Below are 23,657 nucleotides of genomic sequence, written 5' to 3' on the forward strand. Positions count from 1 at the left end.
GCCCGGCGGCGGCGCATGCGCAGTGGCGGGCTGTGACCGCGCACCCTGACCGTCTTTTAGGGGTGGTGAACTTGAGCTTCCCCTGCGCACACAGGAGTAAGATGAGAAAAAGCGGAATGAGAAGACCCCTTGGAACCTACAAATCAGCAGCCACTGCTTGACACAAAGTCACGCTCACCCTCGTCACTATCCCCTGCCCCATCCCAAAATGCTGGCCTCCATTTTTTTGGTTGGGGCGACCTTGGAGGAAAACAAATCCTCCAAAGATAAGACCACACCTCTTAACCAAGAGCAACCCCTCAAAATCCTAGACCAGCCACAATAGAGGTCACCAATGGACCAAGTTAGCGCAATCTCCTCCAAGAGCCCTTACAGTCAAGGAATTTATGACCTCAATGGTCCTAAAGGTGCAGCTGCTATTAAGGGGTCATTTGTTCAATGATTAACAGTCCTATGTGAGTCGGGTTCAGACTGGAGCAATCTAGGTCATTTTCTAGCTATGATGAACTTTCCCCAGTACAAAATGACAGGAAAAGTGAGCCCAATATACAAGCATGCAGAAGTACTTCAAAGGCTCATCCCTAATTGCTGCTCTGCTACTATCAACAGTAATTAAATTCCACCTCCCATCACCATTCTCTTCCTAAGTCACTCAACCCAATAATATTAACCATCACAGACATTTCCTTAGCAGTCCTAGGAGGCTGAATAGGACTAAACCAAATTAAAAAAAAAAATAAAAATCTTAGCCTTCTCCTCCAGCTCCCATTTAGAGTGAATAGCCATTATCTATCGTCCCAAATTTCCCCTAACTTTCTACTTATATTTCCTAATAACTGCCACAATATTTCTCACCCTCAACACAACCAAAGTTCTAAAACTATCAATGATCCCCACATACTAAATATAACCTTAATATTTCTCCTTACTGTTCCTAGCAGAACTTCCTCCAACAACTTCCTGCCTAAATGACTTATCATCAAAGAACTTACTAAACATGAAATGACCACAACAGCCACAGTCATTGCCATACTCTCAACAGTAGGAGTGTTCTTCTACCTTCACCTCACATACTACTCAACAATCACACTTGGATTATATCCCACAAAAAAAAAAACCAAAAAAACAAAAAAAACCCACCACACAACAAACTAACTGTAAATCTAAGCTTACCACTAACAAAAACTCTAACCAAAAAAAGACCCTAATCCTTACCTTAATGACCATAACCCCTAAACTCTAACAATTGAAACTCCAAGCCTAACCCTAATGGTAACATTAACCCTAATGACTGTAGTCATATCCCTAAACATTTAAACCTAATCCTAACACCTAACCCCTAATTCTAACTGAAACTATAACCCTAACTTTATAACTAATCCTAACCCTAACCCTCACACCAACCATAATAGCCATAACCCTAACCTTTTGCCTTAAACCTAACCCTAACCCTAAATTTAACCAAAATGACTGCAAACCTAATCCTACCACCAAACCCTAACCCTGTTAACAGTTACCCTAGTCCTAAGCTTTAATGCTAATAACCCCAAGCCTAAAGGTAACTCTAACACCCCTAAACCCTAAATTATAACCCTACCCCTTACCACTAAATCCTCACCTTAAACCTAACCCTAAACCTGAACCTTAGTTTAAGCCTAAATTTAACCAAAATAACTGTAAACCTAATCCTAACTGTCCTGGCTTCAGCCAGGATAGAGTTAACTTTCCTTGGGCTGAGATGGAGCACAGCTAGAGGGCCAGGTCCAGATCAATCACGGCAGTGTTCCATATTATGTGCAATCATGCTCAGTATATAGGTGGACGTCCACAACTCCACTCTAACCTCTAACCTTAATGCTAAGCCTAATGGCCACAACCCTAAACCTAAGGCCCCTAACTCTTAAACCCAAACCCTAATGCTAACAGTACCTTAACCACAACACTAACCCTAACTCTAATTGCAACCTAACCCTTACACTAATCCTAACCCAGACTGTAACCCTAATCCCTAACCCAAACTGTAAATATATTTTTAACTGCTTGACCCTAACCTCCTTGCCAAGGGAGCTGGCATTTTCAACAGCCTAAGTGCCCCGCTGGTACACCAGTGCTGGGCATAGTGTTTTGTGGGAGGGTCCCTAAATCCTGCTGCTACCTCAGACCAGGGCACCCTGCTTTGCATGTGGCTATGTATCCTTGGCACTGTGACCCCCAAGGCTTGCAATACCCCAGCCTAGTCTGATGGGCAGGCATCCCCCAGCCCCACCAGCACGTGACTGGACTTGATGCTGGATGCTTTGGTGCCTGGGATTATGTAACACATTCCTCTGTGCAGGGATCCCTGAAGGATCATTTTGGTGATCTCTTGGGAGTGCCTTGTTAGAATCTTACCAATCCTTTTGAGTTTTTCAGCCAGTAGAACACACTGTTTATTACGAGTTCTGATCCTGGCTTCCTGATCTGCAGAGCAATACCCACTAATACATGAGCAATTCACTCTCAGCTTGACAATACTGGTAGATCTTAACTGGAATTCCTGTCTACTCCATGCTAGAAACTTCCTTGTAGGATAGACACATACTCTTAATGGTAAGGAATTAAGGAGCTTCTTGTGGTGAATGCCCCTATAACATTCACTTCAGTTGTTGCTAATTTTGTCTTTTTCAAAGTTGGCAATTCCATGGCCCTGACTGGGCAACCTAGTCCAATGCAAAAATTCTTCCTTCCTCCAGTCATTAGATCTCAAAGACGACATTTGGAGCAGAAATCTTCCATTCTGAGACTCACCACAAGTGCTTTTGGGTCCCAAATTTATAGAACTTTCTCTTCCCTTCCCCCTGGAGCAACCCACAACTTTCTAAATTAATTCTCAATACCTTCTTGACCGGCTATCAGCTTTATGGTGTCATCAGCCAATATGCAGTTCTGTATCTTTCCCAAGGACTGAGGTGAGGCTGACTGGCCTCTTGTTTCCTGGATTGTCCTTGACAATGCTGTCTGCCTTTTTCCAGTCACTGGGAGCATCCCCCAATCGCCACAACTTTTTAAGGATGATGAAGAACAGCCTCATGGCATCTGCCAGCCCTTTCAGTACTCTGGGATGCATCCCATCTGGTTCCATTGACTTAATGCAAACGTCTAATGGACTTTATCTTCCACTACTGTGGGTACTGCTTCACTCCCACAGACTCTGCTATGAGGCTTGGGGACCTGGGAAGCCTTACCAGTGAAAAGTGAGCTTTGACTTTCATACCTCCCTTCTTACATGTGTGGGCAATGTCTTTATAAACCTCACAAGTAGTCTGCTCTTGCTTCTACTTTCTGTCTCAGGTGAAGCCACATCTGATAGCCAAAGAGAGACAAGGCTGCTGCAGCTCCACACCCCCGAGTCCAACCAGTAGTAAGGCTAAGCATGTACTCCATGTAGGCACACAGACAAGTATAAAACAGGAGTATAAATAATATGGAAACACTATGCACACAAAAACAAGCAGCACCAATAGCCTCACCCCGTTTCTCTCATTGGCTGATCAGGATGAAGAACTGTTAGTGAGAAATACATATACACATATGTATGCTGCCAGTCCCCCCGTAGATGGGCATAGACCTGCAGTGGACTCCTGGGTGAGCCCTCAAGACTACAGACCCACACCAGATGAAGAAGGGGAGCTGGGTGAAAGGAAAATTGTAGGGAAGAAAGAAACATGGAAGGAACGTGGAAGGAACACAGAAGGAGGGCAGGGAGCAGAGCTGTAGCTATTGTACATATCTTTGCAAGTGCAAAATTATTTGACTGTAAGTTATGTTTACGGGTTGTCATGATCCAGGGAAATGGATGCTCATCAGAAGTAATGGAGGTAGAAGGGATAGTAGGTAGGAAATAGAAGGGAACTTGGTAATCACACTGCATAATCATATCTGCCTACAAAATCAACCAGATTTACCTAGGTGGAGAGGTCACTTTACATAGCCCAGAAAATGTATGTGTGATCAGTAAGTATCCAAGTGCCTCATCATCCATCCAACTAGTGATGTGCATGAATGGATGAATGAGATTCCCACTGTCCCTACTTCTCATGCAGTGAAACCAAAGCCAAGCAAATAGGCTTGAAGGAATCAGCAGGGAAAGAAGATGCTGTTGAACATGACTCTAGTCTGGTGCTGCAAGGAGACATCAGAGGTGTAGAATAAATGGGAGGCCCTTATGCAACTCAAGACCATGGTCCAGTTGCCAGTGAAATACAACCGATCATTTTTTCCACTTACCCAGTGAGATGTGTGTTGGGGGTAAGCCCCAAAGTGCCTGGCATGACCTGCTTCAGGGACAGTATTAGGTGAGGAGTTTGACCGAGACAGTACACCTGTCAAACTGTAACACAGGTGTCCAAAGGTGAGCTCAAAAACCTCCTGCAGAGCAGAAGATCAAGGCTTGATCTTGATTTTCAGTACAAATATCGTCCATGAAAGCAGGGCGGCACAATCCTTCTTTTTTAAGCAAGCATCCAGGAGGCACTGGATGAGTCTCCACACAAGGGACTCTGGCATTCAGGATGTTCTGCTCTGTCCTGCAACAACCTGGGGAATTGAGACTGTTCCTGCAAGGACTGGTCACACTGGGAAAGATGAGGATGTCTAGGCCTCCCCACCACATCTCTACCCATAGTGGCCCTGAGGAGAGGGCCCAGAGAGGTGTCTGCTTCTGGTTGTGGGGCAGGGAACCCCTTTGGCACATAGTGGGAACAGGGTTGGGACTTCCACCATGACAGATTCTGGGACTGCGCAGGACTGGGAGCAAGGGAGTGGGGGGTAGTGGAAAAAAAATCAGTCCTCTTGTCCTGGTCTGCCCCTGGCAGTTGTCCCCTGCCCAGCATACCCCTAACCACCTCACATCCCTCCCAGATGATACCTAAGGCCCGAGAAGAGCACCATATCTCCAAAACAATCCCACAAACCTCCCAATACCTCACAGCAGTCCCACATCTGCCTTCTGCAGGGCACCAGATGTTACCATCTTCATCGATATACAGGTCTTGCACCTGTTCCCAGAAACACCAGCCCCATCACTGGGCTGCTCCCCTGCCCTCTTTCCCATACCTCTTACTGTTCTCTGAACTGCTCAGGAAGGAAAAGCCACTTTGCAGGGATGATTGTGTGGCCTGGGTGAGGATCCCAACCCCAAATATATTTCACAAAAAACTCCTGGGATGAGCACATTCAGGTCACATCCTCCTCACTTGAGCATGTCCTGCTCTCCCTTCACACTCATGTTCCCCATAGACAACCAGGAGGCTTGTGCTCGAAGAAAACTTTTTTTTTTTAAAACAGAACTTTTTTCAACCCTTGTTCCTCAGGGTTTCCTTTTTTGCAAAGATAAAGTATTATCTGAACAACTTCTGCACATATATATCTCTATATCTATCTCATATATGTGTGTGTGCACATTTATACACTTAAAAACAGTCCTGCAAACTTGTGCCAGTCACAGCAGCCCATCCTGCTTCATAGCAGAGAAGACAACTACAAAAACAGAAAAAAAAGCTGCCCCTTTCAACGAGAGGAATGCACCGAACCACATCCATCTGTGGCTCTGGAGAGAATCCCACCAGCTCCAGATGGGAGGCTTTGACTTGAGTGTAAACACATCACTTTACAGTATTTCTAGACACTGGCTGGATTAGACAGTGTCATGTTAGAAAACGCACCATGCTCACCTGTGCCCAGCCCTTGGGTAAAGCATGCCCAAGGACACCAAACAGTCCTTTAACAGGAGGCAAGCCGTCCTCACTTTACAGCTGGACTGGGACTTTCCAATTCAGTTAGATACCTATGGGCAGAAATAGAGACAAGGAAGAAAGGCAAGATGTCTTTCTGAGAGGTGGCCACAGTAACACAGCCCATCTGTCCAGAGCGATGTTTCTGCATATTAAAGGAGAGTCACTGAGCAAGTAGCTCCCAGAGGAGACATCTCTTCATTCTGCCTGAGAGCTCCTCACTGTCTTTGAGGCAGAGGTCCTGGCTGCCAGGCTGGGTGACAGCCCACTTCTAGTCATAGGCATCATCATCATCAAAGTAGGAATCACAGTCAAGGTTATCTGACTCATCATCAAACAGAAAGTTGTCTTCATCAAGATCATCGTCATCATCATAGTCTTCCTGCCAGTGCGGTTCATACTCCTCATCTTCAACCTCTTTGCCACCTTCGTCTGTGTTGGGGGAGTCACACGAGATGGTACGTTTTGGCCTATTGAGGAGGAGAGCATCAGAGCAGAGCCCTGGGTGTGCAACCACAACTCAGCCTCACACCACCCTTGTCTTCCCTACTACCACCACCTCAGCATCCCCATCCCAAGCCATGCCTCGGGGACACAGCAGCCATGCAGATGCACCTCGGAGAAGGTGATTAAATGGCCTTATCCATGCATGCAGCACAGGGCTGTGTCAGAGAGACACCTGTGACTGGGCCAACAAGCTGCAGTCTGCCACCAGCTCTGGTGTCTCAGCCTCATCCCAAGAGCAAAAACCCTGCTCTGAAACAGTGTCACTCAAAGAATGACAACAAAAGAAGTTGTCATTCTTTCTTGCAACACTCGGCACCCTGTTCAGCTCCTGGAAATACAGAAGCTGTCAGGGGGGATTGGTCACACTGGGATAGTAGTTTCTTGGCTTAAACAGTGTGTCATACAGGAATAGACCCTGTTTCAAACTTACCACCTTCCATACTTAATATCTGCCAGCTCAGTACTTTAGGCAGAGAAACCATCCATTTCAGCTCTCAACACATTATTTTACAGCTGTGTCACCTCTTCTCCATTCCCTTCTTTAAATAAATGTCAGGCCCTTCCATCTCCCTCCATGTATGTTCTTATTCTTGCTTCTCTCACCTAGACACCTCCTAGACCTCAGGTACAACTTTGAAGAAAGAGTGTGACACTCTACAGAAACTCAAGAGAGTCCAGGGAGAGCAACTTATATAACCAGGTAAGCCAGCGATGGCATTTTCTTGACCAAGTGGAGGTTTTGCTGGTTTCCCTACACCTCTGTCTCACATTTGCCTCAGACCCTAACACAGAATGCTAGTAACCAGCATTTGTTATTAACTCTTCTGTACATCAGAAAGCAGAGCAGAAAACTCTGGTCACCTGCTTTTTGTCTGCACTCACACACCCTTCCTTGTTACCCTGCTAAGAAAACTCACCCTATAAAGGCAGGGGCTGAAGTAGGCACATTGGAGAGTTTCACCTTTCTCTGACCAGGATCTGCCAAAGTCTGTAGCCCAACATGGAAATCCTGCTAGCACAGAAGAACAGCCAGAAGAGAGAGAGAATATGTAATGTGGGGTGTATTTTGCACTGCAAACCCCTTCCCTACATACACACAGCACAGAGTCTATCCCCTCAGCTGATCAAGCCCCCTTCTAGGTTTGCCCAAGATCAAACTAGAACAGAGCAAGTTAGTCAACTGAAGAGCATGTGGACTTCACCTGTGTGGAATACCAGAGAATTGCAAAGAGACGTTCCTTGATCTGATGTACCAACTCCAAACCAGCACTGAAATGCTCTGCTTTCAGGAGCTGAAGAGAAGAGGCCAGGTCCTGATACTGCAGCAGGGTTTCCTCTGAAATTTAAAGTCAACAAAGTCACGCTGCTTCCCACACTCTTAAGCACAGACCAAGTCCCTTGGCTCTAATTATGAAGCAATCCCTTAGCTCCTATTATGAAGTAGTCACAGCTACTTAGGTCTCCTGTGCACATACACTCCTCTTTCAGAAGGGAACATGTCGTTCCTTGCTGCATCAATCTCCACGGCAGCCAAACTGCTACAGTGGACTTCCCAGAAATGACATCAGGAAGGCAAAAATGGGCTGGGAAAAGTCAGAGAGACCAGCTGGGTGCCAGTGTGTATGGTATTGACTCCTTTGAACCAGAGCTGCCACCCTTTGAACCAGACAGCTGGGAATGCTGGTCTCTACTTTGAGAGGCTGCGGGACTTACCCAGAAGGATCTGCAGAGCATTAGTGTGCAGCTCTAGGCTCTCAGTCTGCTGCTCCACAACATTCATGCTCTCAGCGTCCTGGTTATAGTAGCTGTACACACAAGAGTAGGCCAGCACCTGCAGCAGTACAGATCACTCCTTGAGCTTCAGAGTGGGCAAAAGAGAATAGCATCAAATCCTTCCAGATTATATTATGTATCAGTGGCTGAGAGAAGCCTGGCAGTGCTTCTAGTCTGTGGCAACAGCCCAGTGAACCATTATGCCAAGTGACAGCAGTGCCAGGCTACCTAGAGCTACTCATAGGATTGGAAATTAACGTGTAATTATTTTGTCCCGAAGTCTGAAGCAACTGATTGTTCCTATCTGTGAACCATCACAAGAACACAGACTGTAAATGCATAACAAGCATGACTGACCAGGAGGCAGAGTGTCAAAAGAATCAGCACACAGAATCTACACGTTGCTGAGCAGCCCTAGACTCAAGCAGCCCTGAACAGAGAGAACTGAGCCCAAAGGGAAGGAGGCATGGTGCTATACAGCACCAAGAGCCCACGACAAAGACACTTCAACAACCGACAAACTCCTGTTATGAATAAATGACCCCTAAAGCCATACAGGCACTCAGCAGGAAACAAGACCACTGTTTCCATTTAAAGAAAAGGGTCAGAAAAGCCAGCAGCAGCAAGCAACAGTAATACGTATCCTGGCAAACACAGAGGTTACCATACTGAAGAGGCAAGACAGGGACATACACCCTTGTTCCATGTCTCTCTCAAAATCAAATCTGCCTGCGCAAACGAGGTATATATTGCAAAGCCAATACTGCAAAGGCAATTCCCATCTCTTTCTTGTGTTTCAGGGGATAGAAGACATTGCAGGCCTACACTGTCACAGGATTATTGCACACATCCAGTGGCTGCACTGCAAATCCTTCATAATGTGGCAAGGCAGTGGGTAACTCAGTGCTCCCAAAACATCTACGGCTCATGAAATGAAGTTAAGAAAGGAAAATCGTAACATGAGCATCAATAGGGACTTCCTGATTATAACACAGCATCAAGGAGAGCTTTCAAAAGGTAAGCAACATCACTGGGGCATTTCAAATTGGAATGGACCAAACGCAGTATATGAAAACACTAAATATAGATCCTTGTGCTGACGCCTAGATTCCATGGTGTCAACTTGATCTAAGCTCCAAATCCTACGACCTGACTGTGATGAACACTGAAGACAGAGCCCACCTCAGAGTGAGAGCGGGGAAAGGCAGACATGAGCTCTTCTCCAGTTCTGATGCTATTCCTCCCCTCAAGCTTTTTCTGTCTCACCTTGTTTGGAGCAGAGCAAGGTTAGCATCTCCTCACTTTAAGAGAGGCATAAAACACACCAACTGAATTAGGCCTAAACCTCAGCATGTCTGTTATCCAGCCTTACCTTCCGTGCCTGCTCTAGCACTTTGCAGGCATCAAGAACAAAGGTCAAAGTCCTCATTTTTGGCATCTCACTGATGGAAGAAACCCTGTTCCTCAGACTCATGGCAAATTCCTGCAATAAAAAAAAAAAAAGTCAATGTCAAGCTCCACAAGATTAAAAAAAACAAAAAAAAATTACACCTTCCCTATAGGTAATCGGCAAGCATCCTGAAGCGCCATCCCAGAAGATGCAGGCAGCAAGAGAGCATTTACTGCATCCAACTACGACATCTTTACTGTGCCATCACCTCAACCTTTTACACTATCTCAGCTCTAGACAAAGTTCAGCCTTCAGTTGCCATTGCTTCCAAGTACTGCATCAGTCTGAGCACGTAAACACAAGTTAGGTGCTCCGTTTCCACCACAGACTTGGTAGAAGAAAGCAGGCCAAGAACTACCCCTCGCATCAGAGCAAGGGTGAAATGACCAGGCATCCCCATCTGGATCCAAAGCCCAGTTCTCAACTTCAGATGAAATACACTGAGACACAACAGGAAAAATCCTGCTCACTGGGGCTAAGAAAACAGAGTCAGCATCTGAAAAGGAAAGAGGAGGCCTTACCCTTGCACGGTGATGAAAGGTGCATCTCTCATTGTAATCCTGGAAACGCTTCTCCTGCCAAGCTGCTTTACTCACCTGAAAGGCAGAAGTAATCTGTAGCAATTTACCTCAAGTACCAGGGTTAGTCTGGAAATGGCTACCACACATGCAGACTTTGACAATATGATCAATATTACTGGCAAGCATACAAAGTCCAGAGTAAAGGGCACAAGTGGAGATCCTCACACTCTTCAGAGAGCTAGGTGCATCTGAACACAAGCATGAACCACTGGGATATAGCAAACTACTCACCATAGCAGAGCAGTTGTAATAATCCTTGTGAGTTGGCCTCCAGGGTTTGAGGCAACGCCAACAGAAGCCATGATTACACTTTGCACATGTCATACTGCATGACAGAAGAACAATGGGAATCAGTCAGATTTAATAGCCACTTGCAGACAGTTCCTCCCAGTGCTCCCCTAGATGACAGGGCTGAAGTGTATGACCCAGTCACTCCCATTCACTCGGTACTATGCAACTTCGTGCATGTTTTGAGTTTTTTTTAAAAGCCTTTGATGGAAGCAGATGATGCTTAAAACCTGACATTGTGTCTCCAAAAATGAGCTGGGTAAACTGGAAGTATGGTCTCATAGTACCAACTTACCAAGTAATCAAAGGGTAAACTAAGCATTCCACAGTTTGGAGCAAGATCTGCATGAGCACCTCACCTCTTCCCTCAGTAATGCAGCACTCCACAGTGCAGAAAGGCACTGCACAGCCCTAGGGCCACACACAACATGTGGGGACAAATCACAGCTGGGCACTTAAGGACTGTACCAGGGCAAGAAAGAAATAAATGGCAAGACTTAAGCCCTGGCTTCAAAGCTGGAAATAACTTCCCAATCATGTAAAAAGCTGCTAGAGATCCAAGACAATTCAAAAGGGGCAGTTAAAAGAAAATTGCTTAAAGTTATGTGGGCATCCAAGAAAAAATGGTGCTGAGCTATCCACTCCCCTAACCTGTACTTTTATATGTTTACAGGGGATTCTGAGAGCAGACAAATGTGTGTTATAAAAAGGTACTGTAAAATGAGTTTCGGTTCTACTACAGAGCTATCAATGGATTTAACTCTGAATGCTGGGGAACATTTTGCTTTATCTAGGAATTAAAAGCAATCACTACTTATTCTGAAACTATAAAACAGACCTGCTGTATTTTTTACTCCACAGCCAAAAAAAAAAAAAAAAAAAGTAGCAAACCAAAATGGATACTCACTGCAGGCACCCCTCATTTTTCTCTATTTGAGCCTGGCAGCTTGGGCAGTGCTTTGAAATGAGTTTAGCCAGATGTTTGCTCTGGGCTTCACTTGTCATTCCCTCGTAGTACCCATCATCGTCCACCCACTGAGACATATGGCTGCAGCTGGCAGGATAATGGGCCTGAAAGAGAGAGTCAGTCAGCCACACCAAAGCAGAATGGTGTGTGCCAAACCCAGACAGTATTATCCATGACCCAGCTCAGCCTCACCTCTGGGAAGTTGCAGTTGAAGCAGGATATCCAGGAGCACTTGGAACAGGCTGCCCCATAGCCGAGTCCATCCTTAAGGAGAATCTGATCGCAACCCTGAGGATTGGTGCACCATGTCAGGTTGGAGCAACACTCAACATAGACTCTGAGGAGGGCTTTTTCATACTGTAATAAGAAGCCAGGAAGGAGATTTAAGGCAGAGAAGCTGCAAGGTTAGGCCTCACAAGTGGTGTCTGTTGCCTCTGGGCTCTACATCTCACAACAAAACTGTGCTAAATTAGTTTACTTCTCTTTGTGTAAATTCCCTCCTGCTCATGTCATATCTGGATGCTATTTCATATAATCACAGAACAGCTGAGGTTGGAAGGCACTTCTGGAGATAAAAACTAGTCCAACTCTTCCAGCTCAAAGCAGGGTTGCTCAGGACCATGTCCAGTTGGGTTTTGAGCATACCCAAGGACAGAGTCTACAATCCTCTCTGCTCAATCTGTTTCAAAGTCCCATTACCCTTACTGTTAAAAAAAAAAAAAATTTCTTATGTGGAATTCCTTGCATTTAAATTAATGCCCGCTTCCTCATCCTTTCACTGGGTATCACCAAGAAGAATCTGGCTCCTTAATCCCATTTGTGTATTTACATGTGTTGATAAGATTCACTCCTGAGCCTTCTCTTCTCCAGGCTAAACAAACCCAGCTCTCTTAGCTTCTCCTAGAGGTGTTCCAAAACCTAAATCTTCTTTGTGGCCTTTTGCTGGATTCTCCCCAGTCTTGTACTAGACTAGTGAGCCCAAAGACGGACATAGTATGCCAGATGTTGTCTCACCAGCACTGGGTACAGGGGAAGGATCACCTCTCTCAACTTGCTGTGAATGCTCTTCCTAATTCAACATCAGATGCTAGTGGACCTTCTTAGCCACGAAGGCACACTGCTGTCTTATGTTCAACTTGTTGTCTACCACAATCCCATTTTTTTTCTGCAGGGCTGCTTTCCAGATGTTTGGCACCTGGCACATACTGCTGCATTGAGTTATTCTACCCCAACAGCAGGACTTGGCATTTCCCTTCATTGAACTTGGTGATATTGTTTGCTAAGCTCTCTAGCCTGTTGAGGTCCCTCTGAACAGAGCATCGAGCAGTCCTCCCATCTGTTGATCATCTATAAATTTGCTGAGGGTGCACTTGGTCCCATCATCCAGGTCATCAACAAAGCTGTTAATGTTAACCACAGTTACATTGCTTCAACCTCTGGGCTACACTACTACTGACTGGCCTTCAGCTGAACTTTCTGCCACTGATCATAACCCTCAAGGCTCAGCAGGCCATCGCACTGTCCACTCATCCAGTTGGTACTTCATCAGGTTTTTTCTGTGAGGATGTTGTGGATGATGGTGTAGAAAGCCTTACTAAAGCAAAGATAAGCAACATCTCCTTTCATCCACCAAGCCAATTATCTCACCACAGAAAGCTATCAGGCGCTCTTTAACTTTTTCTGATTTTAACTTCCTCTGCAGAGTTTTGCTTATTTACATGATGTGCAAAGGGGAAGGACACTTGCTTTGCCCACAGCCTCTAGACATTACTGCAGAGGACATGGCAAATTGGTTATCAACAGGTAAGTAGGATAGGGACCCAGGGACGCAACCATAGCACACAGAGTAGCTTAGGTTTTTTATGCTCAGTTACTATAGGGCAAGGACTCTGCAAACATACGCAAAGCTAGAGGAAGTTCAGAAGAAATCCTGTAGTTGAACAGTCGTCCTGCAGAGATTTTTTTTGCATACCTGGAGAGCTGCACCAGGAAAGCCATCAGGCACAGAAAGAACAATATCAGTCACAGCAAGCACTAGAGAGAAAAGGTGCAAGCCCTGAGCACTGAAGGGCTCAGACAGGGCTCTCATTAATTCCTCTCATTTATTCCTTCTTGTTCAAGCAACTGAAACCAGAGAGTGTGTGCTGTCAGGCTGCAAGGATGTCAGCCTGTGTCATGTCAACATGCCTGGTGGAGGCAAAGTCTTAAAGCCACTTCATTCTTCTCAGAGTCTAGATCTATGTCTGTTGTCATCCTGTTGATAGGCTGTGGGATCATTTCTGCCCAAACAACAGTACACAGAGAGATAAACAGGTACTTGAGTCAGCAGACAGCACCAAATCACAGCCTTCACAGACAAATTAATTTCACAACGTCTGATGTTTGAGGTTTTGCTCTATCCTGAGGAGGAGACAGAGATGAAACTGCTGAAGTTAATCTAGGATTCCTACTGGAACTGCATGAGAAAGAAGTGCTCACAAGAAGCCTAAAATGGAGGGGAACGAGTGTCCAATGAAGGTCTGGGAAGAAAACTAACCAGGTACAACTTGGTTGCCAAGTACCACATGACACTGATCAAGATCTTAGAGGAACCTCTGTACATACCGGAGTTAATCCAAGTATGGAGCCTATGGCACAATTCCCAGCAAAGAATCCCTGGGGGCAGAACGGAAGACCACCTCTGAAAACAGACTCTTAAAGAACTTTAGAGAAACAAGGTTGAGAGAAAACCTCTTTCAGAAACATGACAGGTTTTATGTTTTGTAGAAATACAAGCAAGAAAAGTTTAAGCTTATTCTTGTATCATCAAGAGTGCAGCCAGCAGGCAAGGGAAGGGATTTCTCAAAGCTATTTAGCACTGGTGACAAATTGGATACTGGGAACAGTCTGGGCTTCCAAGTACAAGACAGACATTAACAGATTAGAGAAAATGTTGTCCATGAACCATCAAGACAGTCGGGGGATAAAGCACAGAATGTACAAGGGAAGGTTGAGAGAGGTGGGTTTGTTCAGCATCAGGAAAAGGCAACAGAGGGGGATCTTACCACCGCCTAGAGCTACCTAAACACAAGATGCAGAGAAAACTGAACCTGGAGCAGTATGTTTAAACTTCAGTGTTAGATCTTCACACAATAATCTCGTTATTTTGAATGTAGGGTTGAATCAGAGATCTTCACAGGTTATTGCAACCTAAATTATTCTGTGACTGTAAGTGTGGCTTTGCACAAGGTATTAACACTTCAGCCATACCACTTACTGAGTGGCTTTTTTTTTTTTTTTTTAATAAAATAGCCATAACAACAGGATATTAACAGGAGCAGTGGAAAACAGACGAGACACCTGTTCTGTCCAGCAATTAACAACAGTCTGTCATGTGACAGCCACAGCTCTGGTGGGGCAGGCATTCAGCTGTAGTAATAACTAAAAACTGAAAGAATAGGGAGGACAGTAGCTTCTGCCTCAGAACAGGCACCTTCTGCTACCTCCTGCTGACTGAGGACTAAGGTGAGCAGAGCTCAGGAAGCCTCGTCTAGAGATGTCTGTAAATCCACACAGACTTAAAAGAGATTAAGTGTGATGTGGTAACTTAGTCATCTTCACAAAAACCTGGAGGTGCTCAAAGACAGACACTAACGGAAGAGAAATTATGCTGGGGTCACTGATGCAGCAAGAAAGTGAAACTGCTCAAATGTTTTCATTTGCCCTAGATTTTACAACTGCTTACAGCACACCAGCAGAGGATATTTGTCATGAGCTGCTACCAAAGCTCTTACCTGATCCTCAACTAAGGATGCACCTGAAATGTTCGCTAGAGACACATTTAGAGAAAGTATTACTGTGCTCTTTTGCTGATGTTATGCTTTCCTGAATAGCTGATATTGACCATGATCTGTGACAACAGACACCACTGGATAGAAATCTGGTCTGCCCCAATTATCACACTGCCAGTCTTAATAATGGAAAGGGGAGAAGCAACAGCAAGATTATCTGCTAGTACTGACCAAAATGAAACAGAGCTTAAACACCCAGTAACTACCTCTCTTACTTCACCTTGGCTATAATCTCCTCGGAGGAAACGATGGAACGAATGAAGGCTGTAGTTGGCTGTGCACGGCACTCAGATATGGGACAGGTGCAGTTGACAACCATGTTCTGTTCAATGCGAGTTGTGAGATACTCATTCCAACATGGCTGCGAAGGCAGAAGAGGAGAGATCACAGCTAAATAGGAGCTGCACCACCTGAGTCATGTGACCCTGGAAGCCCACCCTACCCAGCAGAAGGTGCACAAAACCACCATAAACCCTGGATAAATACTCAAAAATACAAAAGCAGGAACAGACTAATCAGGAACTGAAAGATCACAATAAATAAGCTGAGAAAAGAGAACACAGGAGCTCTGTGAAGATCACCTGAAAAGCTTCAGACAAAGAATAGCTGCTCCAACTAGGCAGCAGAAATTCCCTATAAAAATTACAGAAGCCAAAGCCCCCAGGACCTTCACCTTGCAGCAGTAGTGCATGCAACAGAGGGTTGGTGCCTTCTCAGTGGGACATAGCTGGTTCACACAGACTGGGCAATGGGTTGCTGGGCTCAGGGCAGGCTGGGCATCCTGCACTTGCAACCCCGAGGAGATGAGCAGGGTCTCACAGTTCTCCACGTAGCACTGGATCAGGAAATCCACATTCCACCTGCAGTGCATGAGGAGGTGCCGAGCAACGTCTTCTGGGATGCTCAGAGTATCCTGGACCTGCTGTACTGTCTGGTTCATGAGCAGCTTCGCCTCCTCTGGATTAAGTGTGTGCGCCATTGGCACCTGCAGCGCTGCCAGGAGAAACTCCTCTGACCCGCCTATGCCAGGATTCAACCTGACACAGAGAAATGTGTCATGTCCATACAGGGTGGAGATGTACACCCCTCCACACCTGGTGACATGCATCCTTACCAATGCAGGCCATCTACACTGTCCTCATCTGGAGATGCTTCTGGTGACCTGTTCTGGAAAACCATCTGTGCTTGGCCCCCAGGAGGTGTTGTGGGTTCAGCAGAGATGTATTCCAAGACATGAGGCCTCTCCTCCTGGCGCCGGAGATAGCCCTGGTTCAGCAGGTGCAGGACACAGGACAGCACATCCACGTTGTGGCAGCAGAAGCTCAGGAACTGCAGCCCTGGCCCCAACTCGCCCTTCTGACAGGCATCAATCACCTACAGCACCAAGGGAGCCCCACACTGCAGTGCAGTGCAGCGCCCAGGCGGCCCCCCTCTACCCCTCAAGCCCTTCGTACCCTAAACACCAGGTTGTCAGTGTGGAGCTGCTTCTCCACCTTGAGGATGCGGGTGATGAGGCAGCAGAGGATGTTCCTCTTCCTTTCCAGGGCGCTGACCTCAGCCCTCTCTGCCCGGAGGTACCTCTGCCGGGGCAGCAGCCTCAGGTGGCGGCCAGAGGCACGGGCCAGGGCCGCCTGGTTCAGCCGCAGCGCACCTGGAGCTGGCACCCGACCCAGGGTCAGCCAAGCCCTGAGCTGGGCCCTGAAGGAGCCCCGGGACACGCGTGTGGCCGCCGGACCCAACCCTGGGCCTCCCGCCGCTGCCTGAGCTGGAGTCAGCCCCGTCCCTGTCCGCCACGCACAGCCCCGAGCAGCAGCTGCACGCACAACCCCCGGCCCTGGTCCCCACCACCCCACGCTGACCCACGCCCCAGCCCCATGCGGGGCCTCACCGACGTGCGACACCCAGACCCGCGCCCCGAGCGCCCACAGACTCTCCCCAGGCCGCTCGCTTCCCCTACGAGTGCACGGCCCCCATGCCGGCTCAGATCAGCACGGCCCCCAGGGTGCCCCAGCCCCACGCTCACCTCCCGGCGCGCAGCTCCGCACCAGGACGCCCTCGCCCTGGGTCAGCGGCGTCAGCGCGTGGTGCAGCAGCTCAGCGGGGAGCCCCGTAGCCTGCAGCAGGGCCTCCACAGCCACCTCCTGCAGGAGGGCGCGGGAGGGGAACGGCCGGCCCAGAGCCACCAGCTGTAGGCCCAGCCGAACGAGGGGAGCCTGTGCCCCAAACACCGCCCGAGACCCCGCCAGAAGGGAGGGCGCAGCCCTGCCACGCTCCAGCACCCACAGCTCCCCTCACCCCACCGCGGCCACGGCCCCTACCTCGGCGCTGTTGAAGCGCAGCAGGATGTACATCTGCAGCGTGGACACGTGGAGGACGCAGTCGCCAAAATGCAGCTCAGCGTGGCCCAGCCACGTCCACTGCAACCGCCGTGGCTTTGTGCACCCCCAGCCCTGCTGGCTCTGGCCTGCCAGAGCCAGCGTCAGCGCCGGGGCCGGGGCCTGGGGCCAGCCCTGCCGGGCACTCCCGGCGTGCCCCAGCACTCCCTGGAGAGACCCGCATGTGCACCCGCTGCCACCACACTCACTCTGCCGGCAGAAGTCGGCAAACTCGTCCAGAGGGGAGCTCAGCGCCTCCGAGAAAAACCTCCTGGGCTCATCCATGTAGCAGAACGGGGAAACGGGCCAGCAGCGCGGGGACAGGGCCAGCACCTTCACCTCTGGCACATCCGCCACCGAGGCCGTCCCTCCTGCCTGGGCACGTGGACGCGAGGGCGGCTCAGGACAGGCCCCAGGACCCCTGTGAGGAACGGGGGCAGCCCTCAGCCTCCCCCCCCAGCAGCGCACTCACCTCGTCCAGGCCCACATCCAGCTCCAGCAGCCGCCGGTCCCGCTCCTGCAGCTGGAAGAGGTAAAACTGCCGCTGGAGCTCCTCCGACTCGGCCAAGTTGCTCAGCATCTCCTGGGGGAAGCGGCTGGGGAAGCACAGCCCAATCTGCTCCACGATGGCTCCCTCCAGCCAAGACAGCCCTTGTGCCAGGAGCCGGTCGCCCAGGTAGTGCCTGCCACAGCCGCCAGTGTCGGGTCAGGGGCCGGCCTGAGCCCCGTGGCCATCGGCCACCCGCCGGCAGACAGGGACAGCCCCAGCTCTGGCCTCCCCCCGCGGTGCCTCCCCTTCCCATCGCCAGCAGGGAACGCATCTCCGCAGACGGGCAGCGCCCACGGGCCCTCTCGGCCCTTCCCTCCACACGCCCGAGCTGCTGGGAAAAGCAAAGCCAGAGCACGGCTGCCAGGCCAGGCCCGGCCCAGCACTGCCCGCGCCTCCCCGCCGCGCCAGGCCCTCTGGCCCGCGGAGACGTGACACCCCTCACCGGTAGAAGTGCTCGAAGGTGTGGGCGAGCTCCAGGCCACTGAAGACGACGAAGGGCTCCAGGATCTGCTGCAGCGGCTCTGCACTGCCCGCAGTCCCATGGAGCTCCTGGACCTGCCCGTCAAGGTAGCGGGCAAACTGCTCACTCACCTGCAGAGAGACAGGGCTGGCTGCGGGGCCGGGCCGGGGGAACTTTGCGGAGAGAACAGCTGGGAAACCCTGGGGCTCTTGGGCAGGGGCTGAGGGTGCCCAGGCACCAGCCTGAGGCAGGAGCACACCGGGGCTGGGGCCGTGCCAAGAGCCGCACACCCACCGTTGGGCAGCGTCCAGGGCCACCACAGGGCCGGGCTCCGGGGCTCGCTGGGGGCCAGGACAGCGCCCGGCCAGTGCTCATCCCGGTGCCGCAGGCTGGGGTGGCCTCCCCAGCCCGGGCCCCGGGCCAGCGGGCCCCGGCACTGGTGCCACACCGCCTTGACTCACGTGCAGGGCAGCAAGGAAGGGGAGCTGCAGCAAAGCCCCGGCGAAGCCCTGGCCCAGGGCCAGCACGAAGGCTGCCCGCTGCCCAAAGAGCTCCTCCGTGGCGCCGCGCAGGCGCTGGTACAGCCTGCAGTATCGCTCCACGAGGTCTGGCGCCTGCCCCGCCGCCTCCAGGAACCGCCACACCTGCGGGACATGCAATGAGAGCGGTGAGCCCCGACACGGGATGTGCCTCTGTCCCGTGGCAATGTCCACAGCCCCAGATCCTCTCTGCCACCACCAACCACCCAGGCACTGGTCAGGAGTCGACAAGAGGCCCCAGCATTGCTGCCGGCTACTGAGAGCTTGTGGAGAGACAGGAGTGCAGCCCCAAGGGCTGGGCAGGGCTGAGCAGGGGCTGAGGGGCTGGGCAGAAGCCCAGCAGCTGCCCACAGGAAAGAAGCGGCCCAACACCTCGGCTGGCACCTGAGCCCTGCCAGGGTGGCAAGCGAGGCAGGGCTGTCCCCACACTCCGCCGGGCAATGCGGAGGCCAGGTACAGCCCCGCACCCTCCCTGTGCGCCGCCAGACCCCACTCCCCCCTCCACCCGCCTGGGGCAGGGCCCACGCACCCTCCCTGGCCCCCACAGCCAGCCCTCCGAGCTCTACCTGCTGCTGCACCACGCCACGCCAGCACCGCGAGATGCCCCACAGGCCGCTCAGCTTCTCCACTGCCACCTTCGCAGCCCTGGCCGGCACCTCCTTGTTCTTCCCCTCCTTCCTGCCTGCCAAGGGACAGCCCCAGCCTCAATGCAGCTCCGCGGGCAGGCCCTGCACCCTGACCCACAGCAGCCACCCCTCTGCCTGCGGGGCACCAGCCAGAGGAGATGCCACTGGAAGGCACTGCCACGAGCCCACCCTGGCTCAGGTGCCACCAGGCAGTCCCCCAGAGCTCCCCAGCGCATCCCCACGGCCCCGGCCCCGTGCTTTGAACCACTCCCAACCCTGTCCCAGCCCCACGGGAGGGCAGCCCCTTGCTCACCAGCTGCTTTTGCCTCCTCCGGCTCGGGGCTGCCAGGGTCCACGTGCACCAGGAGCTGAGTCAGGCGCCGCACGCGGGAACCAAAGGCGGCGCCGCGGCTCGGGGTGTGACGGGGCAGCTCCACGTGCTCCAGGTACTCGCTCAGCAGCCAGGCCAGGGGGCTGACGCCTTGGGGGTCTGCAAGGCCAGCACGGCTCAGAGTGGGGTGCCTCAGAGCGGGGTGCCTCAGCCCGGGGCACGGCGCTGACTGGCCTGGGAGAGCGCAGGGTACCTGGGCTGGTGATGCTCTGCACCAAGGGGGTCACCAGGGCCTCCCAGCAGGTCCTGCCCAAGGCCCGGGCTGCCTCGTCATCAGGAAGGAAGCGGTCGGCGAAGACCTGCTCGTGCCGCAGCGCCCGGTTCAGTCTGCAAGAGCGACCGGGCAGCACACGGCGCTGCCGGGCACCTGCCGACGGCTGGGCCGTACGCGGGAAAGCGGAGCGCAGCGGTCGCTCCCGCCCCTGCCCCTTGCCAGGCACGACGGCTCAGCAGCCCTTCTTGTCTTCAGCAGCCAGGGCCCCCTCACTGCCCATGCTGGGTCTTGGGGCCCTCGTGGACCCCGACAAAATCAGGGGCTGGACGGTGCCTGCACCCACGAGATCCCACCTCTGCCTGCTCCACCTCTGCATGGTCAGGACACGCCAGCCCCTGCGGGGCACTTCTCTAGCGGGTTAGCCTGACCCTGCACCCAGCTTATACCTGGGGGACCCCAAGGTGGCCCTGGCCCTCCGGGACCACTGGTGGCCAGGGAGGGCACACGGCTGCTCCCCTCACGGGCTGCCAGCACCATGCCCCCAGGCTCTGGGACACCAGGGATGTGACAGCGCAGCCAGGAGACAGCTCACCTGCCAAAGAGCTGCAGCAGTTGCCCCCGGTCCCGGCAGATCTCCTGGCACCAGGCGTGAGCCTGAGCAGTGCAGGAGAGGAACGTCCGCCGGCACAGCTGCTCCTTGAAGATGGGCCAGAACGTGGGCTTGGGACCCAGCACCTCGATGCCACGTACCCGCGTGTCAATGCCGCCCTGTGGGAGAGCGTGACCCTCAGCTCCGCAGGCACGGCCCCAACGCCCCACGCTGCTGGCCCCCCGCTCCCCTACCTGCTGGCACCGCTTCACCCGGATCTGGATGATAGGCCAGAAGCGCGTCATGTTCTCCAGCAGGATCACTCTGCTGTCCGAGGGCAGGATGGTCACCTGCAGGCAGACAGCGAGCCCTCAGCACACCAGGCAGTGAGCGCCAACCACCCCACACGCTCCCCTGGCCACCCCCGATAAAGCCGGTGCCTCTCGCCTCCCCAGCAGCCCCTACACAGCCACAGGGCACCCCCTGCCAGGGCCGCGCTCTGGCTCACAGCCCCAGAACACCAGCCTGCTGCAGCCTGGGCGGCAGGGCTGCCTGTGCCTGAGCCTCCAGCACCTGCTGCCAATAGCCAGGAGGAGGCTCCCGCAGCCCAGCTCCTGCCATCCCCACCGCCCCAGGCCTGCACCAGGGCGAGACCTTCACAGGACACAGCAAGGACCAGCGCACCGCTCCTGTGGGGCCCCGTGGCCTGAGCAGCCCGGGCCCGACTCACCGCGTTGAGCTCCGTTCTGATGGCGGCAGGGCTGTCTCCCCCCAGCACCACCACACGGGCCGGCATGTAGCTGGAGTCCTCGCTGGCCACCAGCATGCTCATCTCCCTGCAGCACAGCACACACGGTGCTGCCCAGCAGGCACCACCTCCCCGCCCCGGCCCCTGCCAGCCCCACGCGCTGCTGCCTGCGCCCAGCGACCCCCAAGATGGGGAACAGGGCTTGCACTGAGCCCCACGGTCCTCCCTGCGCAGCCGCTGTCCCTCCCGGCCCCAAGGACCCCCCGGGACCCCCGGCCCAGCCTCACCTGACCACCACACCACACTGCATGTGCACAGTGATGAAGTGGGAGCCGGTGCTGCCGTTTGACTCCCAGTAGGTCTTGGGGTTTCTGTCCGTGAGCTTGCTGGCTCGGTGGGGGTTGGAGGAGACCTGCACCTTCTCCCAGCACTTGTCCTCCTTCACCTCCACGGTGGAGCCTGTGGGGAGAGAGCCCGGAGCCTCCAGCTGCCGGGCCAGCGCTTCCCAAGCGCAGGGGCCCAGCTCCCGCTCCCCGCGCTCACCTCGGCACAGGTTGTGCAGAAAGATGTCAAAGAAGGGAATGCTGATGGGCCGGTGGCTCCGGCGGTGCTCCTCAATCTGCCCCAGGACCAGCTACGGGACAGGGCGAGGCTCTGACTGCCAGCCCTGGGGCCTCCCCCCCTCGCCCGCCACAGGGCTGCGGAAGGCAGAGGGCAGAAGGCTGCCCCGCGGCGCTGGGAACAGCCGGACGGCCCCAGGAGCCAGAGCCCCGGCACGGCCGGGCCTCCCCAGGCCCACCTGGATGCAGCCGGACAAGATGCTGGTTGTCAGCCTCTGGTGGAGGCTGGCGTACTTCTCGCAGTCAGTCACCAGGTCGAGCAGGGCTGGCGCCAGCGACAGAGCCGTGCTGTGCTTGTCCAGGGCTTTGGATATAGCCTCGTGGGCGCCCGCGCGGCACATCGCCACCGCGCAGTCCTTGCTGGCGGTGGCCAGGCGGTGCAGGAAGCCGACCGTCTCCTGCACCACCTGCGGAGCGGGCAGCCCTGAGCCGCCGGGCCGTGCTGGGAGCCCCAGGCTGCAGCAGCAGGGTGCTGCAGTGCTCCCTTCCCTCCCTCCGCCCCGACGCTGCAGCAGTGCCTGCCAGAGCCTGGCCGGGCACGCCAGCCACCGGGACGCGGCCGCAGCCACGACACCCCCCACCTCTCCCAGCACCTCGGCCACAACAAGGCCGGGCTGCAGCTGCGCCAGCGCCAGGCCCAGACGGCGCACGGCACAACCAGCAAAGCTGCCCCGGCCTGCCGGGAGTCCCGGGGCCCCCTCACCTCCTGGTCACTGCTGTGGGCACTCAGGGAGGACAAACAGGGCTCCACACACTCGTGCCAGGGCAGCACACCCTCCTGGTAAGCGTCCAGGAACTTGTTCAGGATCCTGAGCGGCAGAGTGGGCCCACTCAGGCCGCTGCACTCAGACAGCTGTGCCACAGGCAGCCCTGCCCCACCTGGAAGGCCAGCACCCCACAGGGACTGAGCCACGGTTCCCGCCAGCACCCACGCACGTCCCTGCGCCCCACGACGCCCCAGTCAGCACCCACGTGCTGGGGGGCACCTGCCCCTGCTGAAGAACAGCCGCCCCGCCAGGACCCACCAACGTGCGCCTTGTCCGTCCAGCAGCGCCCCCCCACCTGCGGGGGAGGCCCCGGACTCCCGGCAAATCCCCCCGGACCCACCTGAGGACGCTCAGGCTCACGGCCTTCTCCGCCCCCAGCAGCTCAAAGCTGCGCAGCAGCAGCCTGAAGCATCGGTGGTCCTGCAGCAGCTGGGACGCCTCACCAGAGGGGACGGCACCTTCACCGCAGAGCTGCCGATCCAGGGCCACCACCACGTCCTTGGACAACGTGTCATCCCCCAGGCTGCTCAGAAGCGGCCGCACGTCCCTCAGGTCCAGCGGGGCCTCTCTGCCTGCCAGGACAACGACGCGCGGGTCCGGCCCAGCCGCTC

At 53.1% G+C, this 23,657-nt stretch overlaps 1 protein-coding gene across 7 annotated transcripts in view; it reads right to left on the reverse strand.

Moving 5' to 3' along the window:
• Nucleotides 1–5,301: 5,301 nt before the first annotated feature.
• The window catches only part of CUL9 (cullin 9), a 47,958-nt gene continuing 29,602 nt past the window's right edge, over nt 5,302–23,657 (reverse strand). For 2 of the 7 annotated variants that reach the window (XM_026846469.1, XM_026846468.1), the window contains 30 exons: nt 23,387–23,618; nt 22,983–23,088; nt 22,459–22,686; nt 22,203–22,293; nt 21,947–22,118; nt 21,642–21,747; nt 21,166–21,261; nt 20,915–21,090; nt 20,302–20,435; nt 20,031–20,207; nt 19,658–19,773; nt 19,014–19,196; nt 18,535–18,683; nt 18,015–18,225; nt 17,752–17,917; nt 17,486–17,631; nt 17,191–17,308; nt 16,622–16,824; nt 16,282–16,541; nt 15,841–16,204; nt 15,388–15,528; nt 11,530–11,694; nt 11,278–11,441; nt 10,314–10,407; nt 10,023–10,097; nt 9,424–9,534; nt 7,992–8,109; nt 7,481–7,614; nt 7,196–7,287; nt 5,302–6,241 (listed from right to left, as the gene is read on the reverse strand). In XM_026846469.1, the coding sequence (XP_026702270.1) occupies nt 6,043–6,241; nt 7,196–7,287; nt 7,481–7,614; nt 7,992–8,109; nt 9,424–9,534; nt 10,023–10,097; nt 10,314–10,407; nt 11,278–11,441; nt 11,530–11,694; nt 15,388–15,528; nt 15,841–16,204; nt 16,282–16,541; nt 16,622–16,824; nt 17,191–17,308; nt 17,486–17,631; nt 17,752–17,917; nt 18,015–18,225; nt 18,535–18,683; nt 19,014–19,196; nt 19,658–19,773; nt 20,031–20,207; nt 20,302–20,435; nt 20,915–21,090; nt 21,166–21,261; nt 21,642–21,747; nt 21,947–22,118; nt 22,203–22,293; nt 22,459–22,686; nt 22,983–23,088; nt 23,387–23,618 (4,727 nt within the window). In that variant the 3' untranslated portion in view covers nt 5,302–6,042. Of the gene's footprint in view, nt 6,242–7,195; nt 7,288–7,480; nt 7,615–7,991; nt 8,110–9,423; nt 9,535–10,022; nt 10,098–10,313; nt 10,408–11,277; nt 11,442–11,529; nt 11,695–15,373; nt 15,529–15,840; nt 16,205–16,281; nt 16,542–16,621; nt 16,825–17,190; nt 17,309–17,485; nt 17,632–17,751; nt 17,918–18,014; nt 18,226–18,534; nt 18,684–19,013; nt 19,197–19,657; nt 19,774–20,030; nt 20,208–20,301; nt 20,436–20,914; nt 21,091–21,165; nt 21,262–21,641; nt 21,748–21,946; nt 22,119–22,202; nt 22,294–22,458; nt 22,687–22,982; nt 23,089–23,386; nt 23,619–23,657 lie in introns of those variants that run through there. The other 5 variants (XM_026846470.1, XM_026846471.1, XM_026846472.1 and 2 more) reach the window with 5 other exon arrangements.

This window comes from Athene cunicularia (genome assembly GCF_003259725.1).
Source record: "Athene cunicularia isolate RWA chromosome 3 unlocalized genomic scaffold, athCun1 chr3_part1, whole genome shotgun sequence".
Classification (NCBI taxonomy): domain Eukaryota; kingdom Metazoa; phylum Chordata; class Aves; order Strigiformes; family Strigidae; genus Athene; species Athene cunicularia.